A 20,290-nucleotide genomic window follows, 5' to 3' on the forward strand; every position below is an offset into this window, starting at 1 on the left:
CCCACCCCTCGCCCCGCCCCCGCCGCACGGGGCCCGCCCCCCGCCCCTCGCCCCGCCCCCGCCGCGCGGGCCCCGTCCCGCCCGCTCCCTCGCCCCGCCCGTCCCGCGCCTCCCTGCCCCTCCCGCCCCGCCCCCGCCCCGCCCCGCCCGCTCCCTCGCCCCGCCCCCGCCCCGCCCCGCCCCCTCCCCCGCCCGCCACCGCCTCCGCCTCAGCCCGCCGCCGCCTCAGCCCGCCGCCCCGGCCGCGTCGGGTAAACCTGTTTGGCGGCCGCGCCGGGGCGGATCGTGCGGCCGGCGGCTCCCTCGCGGCTCGCGGCCGCCCCTCGGCCCCGGAGCCCCTCGGCAGCGCCACCATGTACTCGGGAGCCGGCCCCGGTGAGTCCGCGCGCTCCTCCCCGCGGCGGTTGGCGGGCCGGGCGCGAGCGCGGCGCGGGCGGGCGGGGGACCGCGGGCCGGGGCATCGCGGGGCCCGGGGGTCGGGGGCGGCGCTGCCGGCCGTTTCCTCAGCCCCAGGGCGGACGCGCGGCCCCGGCCTCCTCCTCCTCGGGCCCGAGTCGTCGGGGCACCCCGCGCTGCCTGGGCCCTTCCCGCGCCCCGTCTCCGCCGCGGCCCGGCGGGCTGGGACCGGGCCGGAGCGCGGACTGGGCCGGGCGGCCCGCGTGTAGGCCCGAGGCCCGGGCGCCCGCCTGCCCGGCCTTCTGCGCGCGGCGCCTGGGCCCCTGCGCCGCTCGGGGCCGGCGGGGCCGAGGCCGGGGCCACGCTCGAAGCGCCCCGGGGCGGAGAGGCCCCGGCCGGGGCCGCCGAGCTCGGGGTGCGGGCGGCGCGAGGACGAGCGCGGCCGTTGGGCGCAGACCGAGCCGCGGCGAGCCTGGAGCGCCCTCAGTTTCGTTTTTCTTTTTGCCAGCACTTCTGCGGCCCCTTCTCCGAAGGAAAGTCTGGAAATGCTGAATTTTGGCCAATTCTTGCTGGTAGTTAGGACCGCTGACAGAGAGGGATAGGAAGGCGCCCTAAAACCCTAAACCTGCGCGCCTCTTATTTTCATTCCAGACACACAGGCTCCTTATTCAAGTGTTAATTGCCTTTTACAATTTACTAGAGGAAGGTGAGGAGATGTGCTGATTTCCTTAGCGTCTTTTCTCACTAGCTGGCCTCCCTTTCTTTAGAAAAGTTCTGAAAAACTAAGAGCAGTAACACATTTTTTTAAGAACTTTTTTTGGCGGATGCAGAGTAGAAGGGTGATTAACTTGCTGGACCAAGATAATGGTCAAATGTTGTTAAGCTTTTTCCCTTCTCCCGCCAGGCACGTGGCTTCTAAATTTCCCGCTGGCCCTGCCACTTGGACAGGGCATATCCTGTCCCCTTTGTCCACCAGGCTCCAGCGGGCTGCAGGCCCTGCCGGCTGGGTCCTGCCTTCTGTGGGCCCTGCCCTCCCAAGCCTCCTGCTGCTGGGGCTTTGGCGGGACCTCTTCAGGCTCTTCTGATACATTTGGATCCCTTAACACTTTCTATTCACAAACAGTCCTGTGCCTTGTGAATACTGTCTTGTTTTCTGATGTCACTTAGTTAGAAAGCTTCTCCAAGGCTGAGCCAGAGCAACTTTTAAATTGCTCTCAGCAAGTTGATAGAATGGTTTTAACTGTAATCTGGAAGGTGACTCAGCCCTGGTGGGGAAAGGCCCAGGGCTCCAGTCACAGTCCTGGGGGCAGACAGACTTGGCTTCTTAGAACCCTGGGTGGGCAGCACCCACCCATAACGTGGTAGGGTAGCCCCCACACCTGAGTGAGTGAGAATCTCCCCGCACATCCCTCTGAAGGAACCCAGCAAGTCTTAGCCACTACACTGAACATTTTTTCAGATTTTCAATGTAAAAGTTGGAGGCCCAGAAAAAGTAAAGAACCTTGGGGAAAGTCAAGCTTTTGTGTTGTGTCTGACGTTAACTGATCCACTGGACAGCTTGCTAAGTTGCTGGTGGTCATTTTGAAGATGGACAGCAAAGGCACAGAGAGGTTATGAGCCTTTCGAAGGTCATCCAGCCAGCGAGCAGTAGGACGATGTGTGTGATTCCAAGCAGACTCTCCATTCACTCCCTTTAGAGAAGTGGCTCTCGGTCCTTTTGACCTTGACCCCCAAGAAGAAACACCTGTTACATGTAGACTGGTCCAGTGCTCGGGTGTTAGAGTATAATTGAAACACGAGCTTCAGGAAGAACCACTTGCCAGTGCTGTGTGCTCTGCACTGGGATATTTTCTTGTCTATTTTATTTTCCAAAAAGCTTTAGTTCTCTGGATCTCCAGGGTCATTCCCGGTTCTCCATGGCTCTTGGAAGAATCTTGCTCTGATGTGGGCCTGTGCATCGTGGGGAGGGGGCCTCTCATTCACCGTTCTCAGATAAACCTGCTCTGAAATTGGACAGTTTGGTTGAAAAAAATAAATGAGTCTGTAGGATATGGCAACCCACTCTAGTGTTCTTGCCTGGAGAATCCCAGGGACGGGGAGCCTGGTGGGCTTCCGTCTATGGGGGTCACACAGAGTCGGACACGACTGAAGTGACTTAGCAGCAGGATAGTTCTTAGCCAGTGAACTGCAGGATGGGAATGAACCCAAATTTCAGGCTCTACAAGCGTGCTGTAATTATAAGGCTGTGATGCAGTTCAGTTTTATTCTACACACTCAGGCTTTTCATTTTATTTAAGAGGGATATTTGGAATAGAGTCTCTTTGGTGAAATTCTTTTTAATGTATTTCCTAATTTAGAATAATAAAAAGACATTTGAACTGGATTGTAGAAAAATAGCATAGTTTTGCTACTTCCCATTTTAATACCCTTATTAAGTGACTTACTAAGTAAATTAACTTAAAAAATAGAGTCTTGTTATGGATTGTTATGCCTGTTAGAAATGCTATTATGTATGTGAATTGGTATCTGGACTTTAAAGTTAGGTAGTTACTATTTCTTAGTTTTTTGTTTTTGTTTATTTTTTTAATTATTCGAAAGAGTTAGTGGTTTAGAATGGGTGGATTCTACAGTGACCTTGAACCTTCATAGATGAACATTTTTTTTCCAAACCGGTTAGAGACTTTAAAGGGCATCTCAGTATTGCCTCCTGAAGGGGGCTTGTTGGTAGGTTTCACTGTGCTCAGACTCTTCTGGGTTACATTCCTCAGAGACCTGCTACAAAGTAACTTCTGCCGCATGGAAGTCTTGTTGGAAAGTTGTCTGAACAGGACTGTGACTTTAAGAATGAGGGACTCTCACTGTGGTTTCTAGAGTCATTTCACTCCTCCTGCACCCTGCTGCTTCTCTCCCCCACCCCAGTCATCTCAAAGAAGATCTGGGCCCATCACTGGGCCAGTCTCCTAGTAACTGTACCATTGCCGAATAGCAGACGGCGCTTGGCCCCAGGGAGCTGCTGCAGGGCATGGCTGGCTAGCGGTCCAGCTTCCCTTGATGGGTCTGTTAAACCTTGAAGAAGGATTTAAGTTTGAGGAAAGGAAAAAAAAATGTGAAAGGTTCAGCTCCTAAAACTTATGTAGTTCAGAAGAATATTATTTCCTGATAACTTCAAGTTTGTGTCAGAGTTTTTTAAATGCCAGTAGGGTTTATTCTTTATAATCTGTTAGGCAACACTATGGCAGAGTCCCAGTCTGATAAAATATATTTTTGTTTTGTGAATTGCTATCGTGAACACTCAAAATGTATCGCTTGACTTTTAAAACAGTATTATTGTGAAATAATCTAAAATACACAGAAGTAGAGTGACTGGTATCATGCGCTCCCATTTATCCATCACCAGCCTCAGCAATTATCAAGATTTTCCACATTTGCTTCACATCTTCCCTTTTCCCCTTTTCTCTGTGGAGATAGTCTAAAGTGGATTCCAGCCCTGTGGTTTCACCCTGAATGCTTAAGGACCGTGTCTGAAGGATGGGGGCACTTAAAACTCAATGCTGTTGCCACACTTAACAGTCCATAATCAGTTTCTCTCATTATCTCAGAAGTGGGTTTACTTCCTGGTTGTTTTGGATCCTGAATTTTATTAAAAGTTCACACATGAATTTAGTTTTATGCCTTTGAGGATCTTTAGAGTCTCCTGCTACCCCCCACCTCACTGACTTGTAAGATCTCTTCTTCAGAGGGTGTGTATCTTACCCCCAGTTTCCTTTAATTGTTTCTAGAAAGAAGCCGGCTGTTCAGGGTCCCTGGGCTTCCTTGGGGAAGGCTGATGAGACCCAGCCGCTCGTGACTTTAATTCAGACACCCTTATCTTCAGCGACATTTTGGGGCTGGCCACTTGGCATCTTCAGCATTTAGTGTGGTAGAGCCCGCTTTTTACGCGGGGCTGTTTCCGCAGAAGGGCCGCGGGGTGAACAGGGGAAGCCCTGCCTCTCCTGCAACTTCGCTCCTCCTCATCCCCAGGAGAAGGGAAGGGCCCGCAAGCTGTGTGGGGAGAGCCACGTGGCGAGTTTGAGGTTCTGGGCGGCTGAGGCGGCGCTGGAGGTGAAGGACAGGGTCTTGAGCTCAGGTGGACACGAGTTCGTGGACTGGCCCACAGCCTGGGCTCAGTGAGTGGGACCTGGCTCCCTGGGGGTGGGGGTGCAGCCTGGCGCCCACCCCACCAGCTGGTCTCAGAATCACCTGAAGGCTTTTCTCCGCCTCTGCCCCTGAAAGTGAAAGTTTCTCAGTCATGTCCGACTCTTTGTGACCCCATGGACTGTGCAGTCCATGGAATTCTCTAGGCCAGAATACTGGAGTGGATAGCCTTTCCTTTCTCCAGGGGATCTTCCCAACCCTGGGATTGAACCCAGGTCTCCCATATTGCAGGAGGATTCTTTACCAGCTGAGTCACAAGGGAAGCCCCTGAAGACCCAGGAAATTGCATTTTGCAGCTGTCCCAGGTGCTTGCTTTTTAGAAGGAGCTCGAGACCCCTTGGTGTTGGGAGGCAGGGCAGGAGAGGATGTTGAGCCTGGAGCAGCCCCCACGGAGCACCTTCATTGGGGGTCGGCCCCTGGAAGCAGCTCATGCCTGAAACAGACCTTGGAGGTCAGCCTCCAGAGAGTGGGGTTGCCGACCGGGTTGGGTGGGGGTTTGGGTGTGGGTGTGCTGAAGGGGCCTTTATGATGGACCATAAGAAGTTAAGTTTACCTGTGGTTCCCTGCCTGGTAAAGCTTAAGGGTCTGATTGAATGACAGCCTCGCCTTTCACTGAGTGTAGTTATGGTTCATATTGCTCAGGATGCAACTTAGAATTGGGGCGGAAGGAGGCTGCTATAGGTTGTTACTGGGGACTCCAGTGAATTCTCGGCGAAAATTTCTCTGTATCCATCTTTAAGAACCCATAGCAATAAGCAAACAGAACTGTGGCCGGGTTAAAACCAGCCACCTTAGGAATCCAGGTACTTCCTACCCGACTCCGTCTCATTATATCTGAATCCTTCTTGTCTCTCGGAGCCTCCTGCCTTCCAGGCAGTCTCCCAAGGGGCATTGTTTTGGGGGTTTTTCAAGTTACTTCTGGGTGTTTCAGCTCTGAGCTCTAGTTCTTAGAGAGTTGCACATAAAAGGTCAAATACTGAGGTTCATAGGTCAGAGTCATTTGAGATGTTCTGTTGGCTTTGACTCAAAGTGAAACAGTACAGCCTCTGAGAGTTGGTTCTCACAACAGCACGTTCATGTCGGTGGAGGAGCTTGAGCCTGGCCGGCCATTCATGTAGTCGAGGGCTGGGTGGGGGCCTTTGTTTGTGAACTGGGAGGGGGAAGGCCCCAGCACTGGAAACTTGCTAAGCCCCTTCTCAGGCCCCCTGGGTCAGCCTTGCTTTAATTGAGTTTATGTAGGACGCGAAGGTGGCAGGGTGTTTGGCGTGACTGGGGTGCTTTGTAGCTGGGGTTCTGGGGGGCAACTGCCTCTGAGTCTCAGAGACTGGCTGATGCTCCTGTGTTTTCAGGGCCCTCGCCGCTGCTCTCGTGGGCCGTGGGCCCATCCACGCGGCTGGCCGAGCAGGGCCAGGGAAAATGGAGGCCTTTTCCCAGCCTTGCAGGCGGTGGCATCATCTGCTTTTTGTAGGAACAAAGGAACAGCAGAGAAGTACAAGTAAGAAGTGGAAAGAAAACAGAGGAAGACGCTGAGCGGTGAGAAGGACGACTTTGGACAAAGCCCAGGCTGTCAGCGTGTCTGCTGGGAGCTTCGGGAGCTGGGTGTCGTTGTAACGCAAGCCCAGAGCACAGGTTCCAGGCCAGGCTGACCTCGCTCGAGTCCTGGCTCCAGGACTGGGTGCACGCTTAGCCTCCCTGGACATCAGTCTCCTCCTCGTGCAGGGAAAGAGCGCCCGATGGTGGAGGTGTTCTGGTTGGGGAGAGGACGCGGGAGGTGCCTCCTAGTTATTGCGGTCCCCCGCTGCGGTCAGTTTTTCCTTGCACACAGTGGCTTCTCCACTCTGGTTCTGCCTGGTGACCGCTCCTCTCCGTGACCCTCCTGGCTGACCTCTGGGTCTTTACTTCGCAAGCCCTGAGAGCCACATCGCTGATAAATGCCGCAGGTGCTGGGTGGCCACAGCTGCCTTGGAGGCTCAGTACCGGGGAAGTGGAAGGTTAGCCCTGATGCTCGGAGCTCATGGCCCTGGCAGAGACATTCGGAGCAGACCCAGCTATGCAGCGAAGCTTCTACAGACAGGACTGGGCAGTGGATGGGCATGGCCTGCGGGGTGATGCTGAGGGAGCACCAGGCTCTGTCTGCAGGTGGTGAGCTGGGTGAGCCGGGAGACACTGCTCTGCTCACGGCTGGGGCCAGGGGGCATCGCTGGGACCTTCAGTTCCCTCTGCATGCTGCTGCCCCAACAAGGGTGCCACTTGTTAAATGTGAACGCATGTGGCTCAGTCCACGAACCTCACGTTAGACTTGGAGGGCATCTCAGGGCCAAGACTGGTAATTACAACTTAACCTTGAGCTGGAGGTGTCGAAAGCTTTTGGGGGTGAATGGCAGGAGCTCATGTGGGGGGGAATGGAGACGCAAAGCAAGTCGTGTGCAAAAACGGTGGTTGTAAAGTGTGTCTGGGGCCCCTACCCAGTGTGCTGCACGGGGCCCTGTGGTACAGTGGCCAGTGCAGCTGCATTGAGAAGGCATCTTGGAGCAACCTGGGCCAGAAGAAAGGGAGAGAGGAAAGTCAGGCTGAGCTCGGAGCCTTTGGGGGGACGTGGAGCCCAGGAGCAGCTGGACAGTTTTTCCAGTGATGTCCGTGGGCTGGTGGAGTGAGGGAGCCGGCCCGGAGGGGCTTGCACAGAGGGGTTGAGCTGGGGTCAGCTGGAAAGTGTGGGCAGAGGGAGGGGCCTGTGTGCCACCCCGCCTGCACCCAGGGACAGCCCTGTCTCCCTGGGAGCCCTGGTCCCCGTCCTGCCCCTTGGCTTTATGCAGACCCCAGTCGTCTCAGGTCATTTTCAGCAGGCCAGAAGATTGCCGTGAGAGAAGGGGGTCTGTCTGCGCCTCCCCCGCCCCTCCCGTAACCCCTGGTTGCCAGTGTCCCGCACCATGTGCTCAGTGTCCAGATCTGTTAACGGTTGAGTTGGGATCCAGGTGAGGCCCACATGTGACTGGCTGATGGGTCCCTTTGGTATCGCCTTCAAGGGAGAGCTTTATTGACAAGGAGCTCATGTACGTTTGTTGTTTGGTTTCTCAGTCGTGTCCGACTCTTTGCGACCCCAAGGACTGTAGCCCGCCAGGCTCCTCAGTCCATGGGATTTCCCAGGCAAGAATACTGGAGTGGGTTGCCACGTCATCCTCCAGGGGATCTTCCCGACCCAGGGATCGAACCCGTGTCTTCTGCATTGGCAGGCAGAGTCTTCACCAGTGCAGCACCTCTTTAGCACATTCAGACTTGTGCAGCCATTCCCACAATCTGACTGCGGACGTTTTTGTCTCCTGTCCCCAAAGAAAGGCCGTGCGCGTTGGCCGTTGTTGCTCACCCCCCACCCCTGGCCCTGAACAGTCGTCACGCTCGCAGTCCCTAGTGTTCACCCTCCTCTCCCCCGGCGCTTACTGCTGCTGGGCTGAAGACACTGGCTCGTGTGTGCTGTCTCGCCCCCACTGACTGGACTTGGCTGATGGCGCCTCCTTGGTGTATTCAGCGTGTTTGTCCCTGCAAATCAGTGGTCAGATCCAAAGGCGGGCTCTGCTTTGCTTGGGCTCTGGCGCTTGTTTTAGTGTGAACACTGCCTGCTGTAGATTGTTAATCAGTCGGTTCCGTTAATTCGTTAGAGTTGGTGCAATACGGGTGCTCTGTTTCCACAACAGAAACTTCCCCTGGCCGCTGGCCGATCAGGGTTGGCTCTGTCTTAAGGCAGAGAAGTGTGAGCAGCATGAATGAAGGCAGGGGAGCCTGTGGAGAAGAGAGGTGGTCCAGGTAGGCGGGCACTGGGTGTGGTATCGGAGGTTTGGGGGGGGTGTGGTGGGTACCTGAGAGTGAGCTGAGGGTAGGGCTCATTTGTTCTGTAGGTTATGGGGGCCCTCTGAGAGCGTTTGGCAGTTGTGTTGCAGGAAGGGGTGGTCTGGCCGTGGCAGCAGTCTTCGTCTGTGTCTGGTGGGGTCATGGTCAGGTTCCCTGTCGGTGGCAGGGCAGTGATGAGCCAGGTAGCGTGTCTGGGGCGGGGCGAGGGGTGAAGCCCATGCTCCCAGCTGACCTGCTGGCCTCCCAGTGCTGACCCCAGGGAGGAAGGAGCAGCAGGGGTCAGTTTTCTTTTATGGATATGCTAAATTTAAGACGATTCTAAGAAATCCGGGAGATGAAAATCTGGCCTTCAGTTTGCATCTTTATGCCGACGTGGTGCCCTTTGCCTGGTGGGGTCAGTCTTTGTCTGGATGTAACTCCCTTCCCTCGCTGCCCAGGACCGTCTTGCTTATCTTTGTCTCTTTCTGGTGTCTGCTGTAGCCTGTCTCCTTTTTGCTCAGTAAATCCGCACTGCAGTCAACTCCCGATTGTTCAAAAGTTAAACCTGTTGATTTGACACTCGTGTGCACTCTGAAAAGCCTGCTGCAGCCCGCCCTGGTGCTCTGCGCCTGGAGTGGAGGTGACTCCTCAGGGGTGCTCTCAAGCTGTGTGGAGGACAGTGGGTCACGGGGGCCACGTGCCGGTTGATTTGCTTAAACAGACAGTGGAAGCAGACGTCCATGCAGAGGTCGACGTGCAGCCTCTCAGAGGCCAGTGGTGGTCTTCCCTCCATGCCCCGACCTCTTTGCCCGCCTCCGGAGAGTGAGTTGACTCCCGGTGTTGTGAGATTGTCTGACGCTGTGCCACGCTGACCTGGCCAGTAGAGGCAGAGGCAGTCGAGGCTAACCGCCTCCCTCCCGGCTTCCTTAGTTCTTGTCCAGAGCTGTGCCCTCAGGAGATAGGCCTGGAAGGCACCCAGTTAGAAGTTCTGTGGCGCATGGAGCGGCAGCCTGAGCAGGCACCTGTGCCCGGTTTTAGCCCAGTGTCTTCACGTGTAAACCGGGGGCGAGTGCCTCCCTTCCTGTGAGAGTGACGGCGTTAGCGCCTGTGTGCGCCTGGGGCAGGGCTGGGCAGGTGCGGGATGCGGGCAGAGCCATGGTTTCACCAGGCATGGGGTCCTGTGATGCAGGGTTGGTGAGCCACCTTCTCTCAGTGACGGGATCCTAGAGGTGCGTTAAGGAACAGCGCATGTCTGGGTGAATATTCTCTGAGAAATAGTGCTGTGAAGTAAACAGAAAAGATGGTGAGAAATTTGGTTGTAAAGCTACAGGAGCTCTGGGTGGCTTTTTTTTTTTTGTCTTTAGAAGAAAAAGAAAGAACTTGGTTGGCTTTTTAAGGGATTTGAGTCTCATTTCAGCAGGAGGCATCTCACCTGAGATGGTGGCAGTCCTGGATGCTGGAGCATCATGGCAAGAAAGGGGCTGAGCCCAGTCTGGGCTTATCAGAGGAGGAGGGGGCACCCAGACGGGTTTATCAGCGTCCGCCACGGGGGCAGTGGGTAAGGGTGGTGCCTGCCCGGGTGGCCTGCAGGTTGACATCCCTGTGGGATGAGACACACCCCGCTGAGCTATCTGATGGTTCCTGGTGTCGTTCCAGCAAGCAATTATTTGAAGAGTAGTTTCTATTTTATTTTTGCGTGTTTTTCTGATATAAGATATTTTTAAGTCCATGTTGTAGAGTGATGGCTGTTGACAAACTTTGCAGAGTTGCTTTTTGTGGGGGGGTGGTGATTCTCTGACTGGTGCTGCAAGGTGCTGGCTTGGCTCCCCTGCTCCAGGCCCCCTGGCCCCTGCTCTGCACGCTCAGCACAGTTAGGAAGGTATCCCCTCACCTTAAGTTGGGGACGGGCCTGCAGCCCTTGTCCTTGCCTCTTTCTGTTACCAAGTGTGTCTGAATGTTAACAGAGGCAGAGAAACAAGATGATCAGTGTTTCAGACAGGCTGTGTTTTTCAGAACATCATGGGTGCTTTTTTGACTGAGAGGAGACCCACAGACATAAACCGTTTGAAAGTGGGCAGTTCAGCGGCATCCTATGCACTCGGTGTCAGGGGAGCATCGCCTCTGTCTAGTCCCAAAGCATTTCCATCACCCGAAAGGGAACTGTGCCCATTAAGCAGTCCCTCCCCATCCCCGGGAACCGCCAGGCCTCGCTGCCTGTGGGTCTGCCTCTGCTGGATATTTCATGTAAGTGGAATAAGCATGTGGCCTTCTGCGGCTCTTTCCCCTAGCGTCTTCAGGGCTCGTGTCTCAGTGTGTATCAGCACTTGGTGGCTGACCGCTCCGTTACGTGCTGTATCACAGTTTGTTTATCCATTCATCTGTGATCGGTGGGCGTTTGGGTGGTTTCTGCCTTTTGGCTGTCGTGGCTAGTGCTGCTGCGAACATTCGCCTACAGGTTGGGGTGTGGCATATGTCTTCATTTCTCTTGGGCGCCTACCAGGAGTGGAATTGCTGGGTTTTACTCTGTGCCTTTGAGAGGAACTGACGCACTGTTTCCACCGAGTGGTTTCGGCTTCTCCACATCCTCACCAACACCGCTATTGTCATCACAGCCTTTTAGAAAGTGAACCTAGTACTGTACTACATCACGTCTGGCATTTTGTATTACTCACCAAAGTGGAAAAAATATTAGATTTAGGCACATTTTGCTCAGATCTACCTAATAGCTGTAAGGTACATCCATTTCTTTGTGCTAGAGTTTAGAGGAACCTGGACAACTAGATAAATACAGTAAAGCTTTAACAGGGTGGGAGAGAAGGTAAGAGTCCAGTATCCAGCTCCGGCCTGTGTGTCTGAAGCCACAGTGTTCACCTTCTGGGTGCACTCTGAATGCCAGCTGTGTGCTAGGCATCTTTCCCTGTGCCCAGGGAACAGTGCTGGGTGCAAACCACGACGCCTCCTGCGCCCCCCACCCAGCTCACTGATTCAGGAACACAGGGGAGCATCACCCGGTCACCACGGATCCCTGGGAGACAGGGGAGGAGAGCACATTCCAGAGGGAATGTGATGGGGAGCCTGGCCTGTGGGGGGGTGGGGGCAGGAGACGGGGCCGGGGCAGAGGCCGCTCTGAGCACATAGGTTTTCATCCAGAACGCTGGGGGCAAGCGTGAGAGACGCACAGCTGCCATGTGTGTTTCCCAGGAGCCCCTGGCTGCCGGTGGGGAACGGGGGAGGGGGCTTGAAGATGCCCAAGACTGGCACACTGGAGAGGCTCCGAGGGTGGCCAGTGTAGCACATGAGGGTCAGGGGCAGGCGGTCCTGAAGATGTCTGATTGCTTTGGGGCTTGGCTGGGCAGTGAGGCGGTGCGCTGGTAGAGACGGGCAGATTTGAGTCTGCAGGCTTTGAGAAAAAGTTTTATGTATTTTTTTATTGGAGTATAATTTTGAGAAAGAGTTTTAAAAGACTTTTTAATAAGGAAGAATTCCAATATTCAGAAGAGTAGAGGAGACCACGGGAGGCCCATGTCTCGGCCCTGTGTTCAGCCTGGCATCAGTCCCGCCCGCGCCCCTCCCTCCTTACCGGAAGCGAGGTGCCAGTGCTCATTTACTGTGAGGCAGCGTCAGACTCGCAGGAGAGGAGCCAGAGGAACGGAATTCGCACACCAGCGCCCCCCGGTGTTACCCTCTTGTATCGCTCGTTCCAGGGCCGTCACCAAAATCGGGAAACTCGCACTGGTTCAGCGCTGCGAGCTCGTCTGAAGGTCTTCCTCGGGCTTGGCTGTTAGTCTGACTGTCCACTTCCTGGCCAGCCCCTGGCCAGCCTAGGGGCCTGCCTTCGTCTGCTGTCACGGCCCCACGCCACCTCCACGCTTGGGAAGGCTGGAGCCCCTCCTGCCCTGTCTTTTGGGACCTCTCTGTGGGCGTGCGCTCAGGCTGCGCTGTCTTCTCTGCTCACCCCCGTTGTTTTCTGGTGGCTTCCCTCTGGACCTGCAGGACACTCCAGCCTCTGTTACGACTTTCCTGCCCCGCTTCGTTTCATCAAGGAGCCCTGGTTCTTCTGTTGCTGGAGAAGTGGCGTGAGAAGCTTGAGACCTGGTGCCGAGTGTGCTCCTAGCCACAGGGTGTCCTTGCTCCAGCTCCTCAGTGGACACAGGATGCGCGTGTACTCACACGCCTGTGCATGCGTGTAGGCGTTTCTCTCCGTGTGCGTTAAACACTGTGCGTCCTCGCTGGCGTTGCTGATTTCAGTCCAGTTTCTGGGTTTACTCTGGCTCTCCTCTTCCTTATTTATAGCTGCTTCATCAGACAGTTGGGTCTCATCAGATGATGAGAAGTCTCGGTCTCATTACCCCCAGTGTGTTTGCTCATTTGTTTGGGCCGAGCAGACCCGAAAGAAGTTTCAGAATTGCTGCCCACCCCTGGGGAGAGACAAGCTGCCACCTGGAGAGCCGGTCTGCGTGTGGCCGCTCAGTGTCCGACCGGGGGCACTCGGTCAGGAGTCCGCCTCCTGAGTTCTCCCTCTGCGCTCTTCTAGTAAATGAGATATTCACTTTAGGGACTTCCCTGGATGTCCAGTGGTTAAGACTCGAGCCTTCCACTGCCAAAGGCGTGGGTTCAATCCCTGGTCGGGGGACAAGATCCACAAGCCACACAGTGTGGCCAAAAAGGGAATGAATTGGGCAGACTCAGGACCCCACTGTTGTAGGTTCTGTACTTGGAACCGTTAGCGTGGTGACTGGGTACCAGAGGTGGCTGCCGGGAGGGCTGGCCGTCCCCCCCGCGGAGGCGCAGGAGCTGCAGGAACAGCGAAGAGCCTGCGTGCCGCCCGCTCACTGGCTCACGTGGACCCCGAGGGCTGGAGCAGCCTTCCCGGGCCAGGAGCAGCAGTGTGCCCCTGGCCGGGCCTGCAGCCCACCTCGCCTCGGTCTGCCTCGGAGCGTTCTTACCTGGATGTGACCACAGGCGCTGTTGCCTTTTGGTTCTGTTTTTCTTTTTTTTAATTGTTTTATCTTTCATGATAAAAAGAATACATGTTTATTTCAGAGAATTTAGAAGATACTGAAATGAAAAGAGAAAAAAAATCCACGGGTAACGACCCTTGGAAGAAGTAGTGAATGTGTTTGCTTTCGGACGTTTTTCCTGTGCATACATAGATAGCTGGCAGCAGCCCACACTTAAAATTTTGTGTTGTTTCTCTTCACCTAATACCATGAGCGCTTCCGAGGGCCATTTACATTTGTTGGGGGGATGTTTACAGTGATGTTTAGAGTCAAAGATGATGCAGGCGCTTGTGTGGGGTGGCGGCTTCCGGGGGCAGCCGCGGCTTGGTTACTCTCGCTGTGTGCCCCCCGGCCATGGGACCATCCTCACCCCTGTCTCCCCAAGTGCCGTGCAGCGCTTCCACAGGGCCTTGGCGATGGTCCAGCGGGTTGGGGAGCTCAGGCGCTCCGTGGCTGCAGGCCCCTCCCCATCCCCAGTGAAGTGCTGAGGGGCGGCCGGGAATCCCATCTCTCGCCGGCTAGAAGCTGCCGGAGGGAAGGACCATGTCTCTTGGCTGCATCTCAGTGCTGCTGCTGGGAAGCAGGTCATCGGGGTCTTCTGGTGGAGGGATGTGTGTGTTGGACACAGGCGGCTTAGCAGAAATGAAGCTCAGGCTTTCAGACGTGCCTACCCTCTGTGGTTAATTACAGACGCCCCATGTGTAAGGTGGGCTCCGGGACCCCTGTGAGTCCCCCTAGAGTGGGCACTGGACCCCAAGGCTGAGAGCCGCTCCACTCCCCCAGGCCCTCCTCTCCTCAGGGGAGCCCCCCCGGGAAGCGAGCAGGGCCCTGCAGCTGCGTCCTGGTCTGTGGCATCTCGTTACTTCTGGTACCTGTAAAACAGAGGTGAGAACTGTGTATTCATGTAAAATGATGTATCAGAGAGCCAGCAGAACCTTTGTCGACATACTGTATTTTATTTTATATATTTTATATAGAGAGATTTAGTTACAACAAATGTTGATTATGCATACTTATTCATAATTAACAGTGTCACAGGATTGTTTCATCACATGTGTTCAATGTGCCTGATTGTTACAGAGATCATATTTAACAGCTGTTTTATTGTGACGGTAAAATGAGTTAACATGCAAAAGTGCCTGCTGGTGCCTGGGATGTGCTCAACGCATGTTACTACTTATTACCGCAATGATTGTTTTGTTTAGTCGCTAAGTTGTGTCTGATTCTTTGTGACCCCATGGACTGTCACCCACCAGCCTCCTCTGTCCATGGGATTTCCCAGGCAAGAATACTGGCGTGGTTCGGTGATGTTTGCGGGTGGAAGAAACGTCGCAGCTTCTTTGAGGAGCGTGCCCTTCTCAGGGGAAATTTGAAAGTGACACTTAGTGGTCTACTTGTGCCAACGCTGCCTGGGGCTGGTGAGGGTGGCATGCGGTGGGTGTGGCTGAGGAGGTGACGGGGCGGGTGGGGAGGCTCCTCTCTGACCTGGACCCCTGGGGTGGAGGAGTTGGACAGGGCCTGGTCACGGGGGTGCCTGTGCGGGGATGCGGGCCACCCAGTGCAGACCCCCAGAGCCCCCCACCACTGCCCTGCGAGCCCCGCGTAGACGCACGTCCATCAGTCCACGGGGTCATCCATAATGTTCCAGAAAGACGTGTCCACTGGGGGCAAGCTTCGACTTGGAGGTCAGAGATTACAAATTGATAGAGATGAGTGGTGGAGCATGTGTCTCATCAGATGCCCTCTTCGGGCGGGAACAGATGCTCCTGTGCCTCTGACTGGCTTTCCCGTCGTTGGCCCCAGTTGTTTGCTTGGATGCTGTCACAGTCATCTCTAAACAAAGCCCCAGAAGAGACAGAGCAGACCCGTCAGTGCTCTAACTCAAGAGCGTGCGTTAATTTGAGGCAGACCTCCTTGTGGACGGCGGCCGTGGTGCATGGAAGGGGAGTGTCTCGGCGTGTCACCAAGCTGTGTGGAGAGCTGGAAACCGACCCTTGCAAGAAGCTCGCCCCTTTTTTTACATAAGCAGGACTACTCTGAGCGTGTTAAAGTTTCACCCAACCTGTGTTTTTCTCCCCAAATATGCTGTGCTCTGCAGAAATGACTATTCTAACCTGACGCGTGGCGCCCTTGTATCCGGTGCCGGAATGCCGGCTGCCACTCCACTAGTGGAGAGGTCCCTGCTGCTTGGTTCTTGGGTGTTGTTTCTGCTGCTGCTCAGACGGTTGTTTCAGGGTCGTGCAAGGTGGGCCGTGTGCTCGACGGCCCCCCACTGGGGCGTGGGGCAGCACTGAGGGCCACCTGTGGGGCCTGGGGACTGGGGTGGGTAGCTAGTGGAGGCTGACCCCTGCTTGGCCGCTCCTGGGCTGCCAGGACCTGAGTGCTGCGTGGTGACCTGTCACCGTCCACTCTATTGCATTTTTGTTGATTTTAAAAGTGGTTTGTTTTCAGTGTTTGCATTTGGCCAGTTGATACCTGTATCCTTGCAACTGAGAGTGCTGTTCACAGCATGATCACAGGCCTTAGGAAGCAGTTAATAGTGGACCGTGCTGAAAGCTATGAATGAGTGAATGGTGCTGGCCTGCAGGGAGTGGCCACAGGTCCACGTATGAGGAGGGTGCTAGTGAGAATCACACCCATGACTGGCTTCAGCTGCCAGGTGTGGTCTTGAGGTGCGGGAGGTCAGCCAGGTGAGTGCTGGCCCAGCAGCTCGGCAGGCACCCTGCCAGCCGAGTGTCGAGTGTCGGGCTCTCAGGTGCTTTTCGGGTGTGGACCCGCCCCCCATTTTAGAAGAGGGAGCGGAGGCACAGAGCACAGGCAGGGCACGCAGCAGGGAGCGCTGATCCCGACCTCAGGCCTGGGCAGCCCCCTGCAGCCCCGGGCCTGATCCCGAGGGCCCGGCATGGCCAAGGGCAGCAGCGTTGGTGCGCACCCGGGGAGGCAGCCACCTGCTCTGCCGCAGACGTGCAGATGTGCAGGACGCCGTAAGGGTGCTCCGAGTAGTAGGGCAGACTTCGTTACACTGTAAAAGGGGAAAGTGGACTTAGCTTAGGTGGGTTTGGATTTTCCAGTGTTTTAATTAAAGAGCAGTCGGTTGATTTGGGGGGTGGGGAGTGGAGGGATGCTGTTTTGAATTAGTGGATACTGACTTGTGTTTTGCTTTCTTTAAAACCGTGGATTTCTGACTCTGTTTGTGCCGTGGTGCCCTGGTTTGCCCCAGAGGGAGTTTCCGTTAACCATCCTTTGCTAACATCGCGGGTGGTTTGTTTTTTTTTCCCCTCACACTGCCCCTGCTGCTCACCAGTCATTTTCTCGTGCTTTGGTGGAGGGTCATGACCAGGATGGGGTGACGGGGGAAAGGCCTTGTGAAAGCCCAGCTCCTGGATCTCAGTGCCCGTTTCCCCCACTTTTTACATCAGAATGAAAAGGACTATGGTGAGCCCCAGGGGCCCCGATGCTGCTGCTCCCCTTGGCCTGCAAGACAGCCGTCACCCTTGGTCTGTGTCATCGTAACAGGCCACTGTGCTGAGACCCGGTTCCACCGTGTGGTGTGTTAGTGCAGGAGGTTGAGGGAGAGGGTGTGGGTTGATCTGGGGAACAGGAGGACAGGCTGTGGCCCTTCTGAGAGTCCGCAGGGGCCTTCCCCTCTCCTCTGTGGTCTCGTGACCTGTGGGGATGCCGAGCCTGGTGAGGAGCGGGCCCCGGCCAGTGACCCTCCATCGAGGTGCCTGTTGGGGACGCTGTTTGCTCCCTGAAAGTGGTGAAGAGAGCCTGTTTGCTCCGATCTTGTCCTGGTGAAATGTTATGTATTTTGAAGTGGATGATGTTTGTCTTTGACTTGAGCACTTGATAAATAGTTGTTTAAACTGAAGTAACTGGATACATTTGGAGATAACGTGATGATTTGCTAAACCAAAAAAAAAAGACAGGAAGTGTGCATGCTGCATGCATCTCTGTTACCAGATCCTGAGAGTTCCCTGCCCACACAGAGCAGTGCCCGCCTTCCCCCTGACCCGGGCTGTTTGCACTGGGAGAAAGCTAGCAGGGCTCGTCCAACGATGTCTGTAAGCTGGTTAGCCATTGAGGCCTGTCGTGGGCACTTCCAGCCTCTCTGGAACAAGCGTGGACAGCGTGCCTCCCTGTTCACGGGTGGCTGGCTCTGTGTCTACTCGGGTGGCACTCTCTGAGTCCTTTTCCTGTCTTGGTGGCTGGTTTCCCAGAGAGGGGCTGTGAATGCTCCGCGCTCACATCAGCCAGACGCAGCACCGATGGGGAAGCCGTCTCTTGTTGCCGGTGCTGGTGAGGGGAGTGCAGCCGCCTCGGTGGTCAGACCACCCAGCTCCTGGTGTTGCCCTTCTCTTCTGCTGGGAGCCAGATCACACATGGTCTGTCTGCAGTGCCTCCGTCTGCTCAGAGTCTCCGCTGTGTCACTGGCATGTGCTGTCCTTGGCTTTATTCCTGGAGAAGTGCACGGTGGAACCACCTGGGTGACAGGCCACACCCATAGAATGATCAGTTCAGGCAATGGCTCTGAAACGTTTTTGTTTCAGGACCTTTTTATAGTCCCAAGCTACCAAAGACCCCAAAGACCCTTTGTTTATGTGGGTTAGAGCCATCATTACTGTATAAGATATTAGAATTGAGGGCATTAAAGTGTTAGATGGGCTGTAATGACCAACATTTAATGATGTGTGCTGACAAGAAATCCGATATGTATTAATACATTTTTATGGAAGCATTGTTTAAAACTAAAAAAAAAAAAAAAATGAGGAGTAGTATTGTTTCAGGCTTTCGTAAATCTCCTTCAGGTTTAGCTTGATAAAAGCAGCAGTCAGTTTGTGCTTTGTATCTGCGGGGATGTGTTGTTTTGGTTGAAGTATGTGAAGCAAGTCTGGCCTCACGCTGATGTGTGGCTGGAAGGAAGGAGTGTTGGTGGTCTTCATAGGTGGTTGTGCGTGCTCTTCTTTGCTACCACGCCAGAGTGCAACAAGTCGTCGTTTCTTTTTTTTTCCTTCTTTTTATTTTATTATTATTTTTTTTTATTGGAGGCTAATTATTTTACAATATTATATTGGTTGGTTTTGCCATACATTGACATGAATCCCCCCCGGGTGTACTTGAGTTCCCCCTCCTGAACCCTCTCCCACCTCCCTCCTCCTCTGTCCTCCCTCTGGGTCATCCCCGCATACCAGCCCCGAGCATCCTGTAACATGCATTGACCCTGAACTGGTGATTTGTTTCCACATATGACAACATACATGTTTCAATGCCATTCTCCCAAATCATCCCACCCTCACCCTCTCCCACAGAGTCCCAAAGACTGTTCTATACATCTGTGTCTCTTTTGCTGTCTCGTATACAGGGTTATCATTTGCATCTTTCTAAATTCCATATATATGCATTAGTATACTGTATTGGTGTTTTTCTTTCTGGCTTACTTCACTCTGTATAATAGGCTCTAGTTTCATCCACCTCATTAGAACTGATTCAAATGCATTCTTTTTAATGGCTGAGTAATACTCCATTGTGTATATGTACCACCAAGTCGTAGTTTCTTAAAAGCTAGCTGTCCTGCAGGGTCCAAAACCAGGCCAGGTGCAGTGTGAAGCCGTTTGTAGCCGGCGGCCGTGCGGCATCCGCGTCGTCACTGGCGGACATCAGGTCTCAGACACAGGGGGCCCCCCAGACACAGGGAGGCGCCACGCTCGGGGACAGCACATCTCTGCTGCATTCGCCACAGACCCGTGAGTATTTGGGGGCTTTACGCTCATGGTGGCCAGCACATGTTTTCCACAATTCTAGTTTTCACTTTAAAGTTTGAATTTTATTATTACAGCAAATACTGGCAGCCGTTTTCCTGGAGGGACAGGTCCGGTTTTGAGAAAGCGTCTGCCCAGCTCCCAGCTCCAGTCTCTGAGGAGACCGGGGTCAGCCCACAGCTTGCCCTGGTGTAGTCACTCTTCCTCGAGATCCTGTTGTTCTTAGGGAACAGGCGTTTCCTGTTTCTCTCACAGAGTGAAAAGGCCTGAGTCAGCGCTTCGTGAGGCACCTACTGCCCCTAAGCACATCGCCAGGTTAACCTCTCCTCTCACCGGAGCGTGTCTCTGCTGGGCTGCCGAACCATTGACAGCCCAGCTGGGGCTCTGCAGCTGTCCTTGCCAGCAGAGAGGCGCGTGATGGCTCAGAATCAGAGGAACATAGCTTTAACCCCAGGAAGCCCCTCAGAGGGTCTTAGGGACCCCCCAGGAGTGCCCAGGAGCACTTGGGGAGAACTACCGAGTTAGGAGAACCCTGTGTTGTGTGATTTCAGTCTCCTGAACCGTCTCAATTCCAGAGTGTTTAGAGAGAAGCTCCACTTTGATGAAGTGGTTTCATGACTTAAAAGCATGTTTTCATAAAACTGCCCAAGAAGTTGGTCTGATTTGGAGTCTGAGTTCTCGTCTGTTATCGGGGACCTGCCTCGATATGGACCCAGGGTATCCTCGGGATGAACAGCATCGGCGTCAGCGAGAGAGAGAGAGAGACAGAGGCTGATGATTCCTTGGTTTATGCAGGAAACCAATAAAACCCCAGCATGGGATTTGCTCTGCTTACGTAGGCCGCAGGCGCCCTCTCGAATCACTGGAGGCACCCCACCAGGGCACCCCCCGAGTGGGTCTTAGAAGCCCAGGCAGATAAGTAAACGCAGAGGGCCCAGAGCTCCAAGGATCTCAACCGGAAAAAGGAGAATAGAGAAAAGGAGAAAAAACGTCACGGGGAGACCAAGCTTCAGTGAGCAAGGCCCAAAACTTTATTTTCCAGTGCTGCTTTTATACCCTAAGTTGTGCACATAAAAAATAGAGAAAGGGAGGTATAGAGTCACGCCAAAATCACGCGGG

The 20,290-nt window shown here is 54.5% G+C and overlaps 1 protein-coding gene across 2 annotated transcripts in view; it reads left to right on the forward strand.

The window, feature by feature from the left end:
• The first annotated feature begins 211 nt into the window (after nt 1–211).
• Nucleotides 212–20,290, forward strand: part of AGO2 (argonaute RISC catalytic component 2) — a 96,433-nt gene continuing 76,354 nt past the window's right edge. For both annotated transcript variants that reach the window (XM_055432659.2, XM_088844843.1), the window contains exon 1: nt 212–375. In XM_055432659.2, the coding sequence (XP_055288634.1) occupies nt 354–375 (22 nt within the window). In that variant the 5' untranslated portion in view covers nt 212–353. The remainder of the gene's footprint in view (nt 376–20,290) is intronic.

This window comes from Moschus berezovskii, chromosome 16 (genome assembly GCF_049115385.1).
Source record: "Moschus berezovskii isolate FMDL1 chromosome 16, NW_MosBer_1.0, whole genome shotgun sequence".
NCBI lineage: Eukaryota > Metazoa > Chordata > Mammalia > Artiodactyla > Moschidae > Moschus > Moschus berezovskii.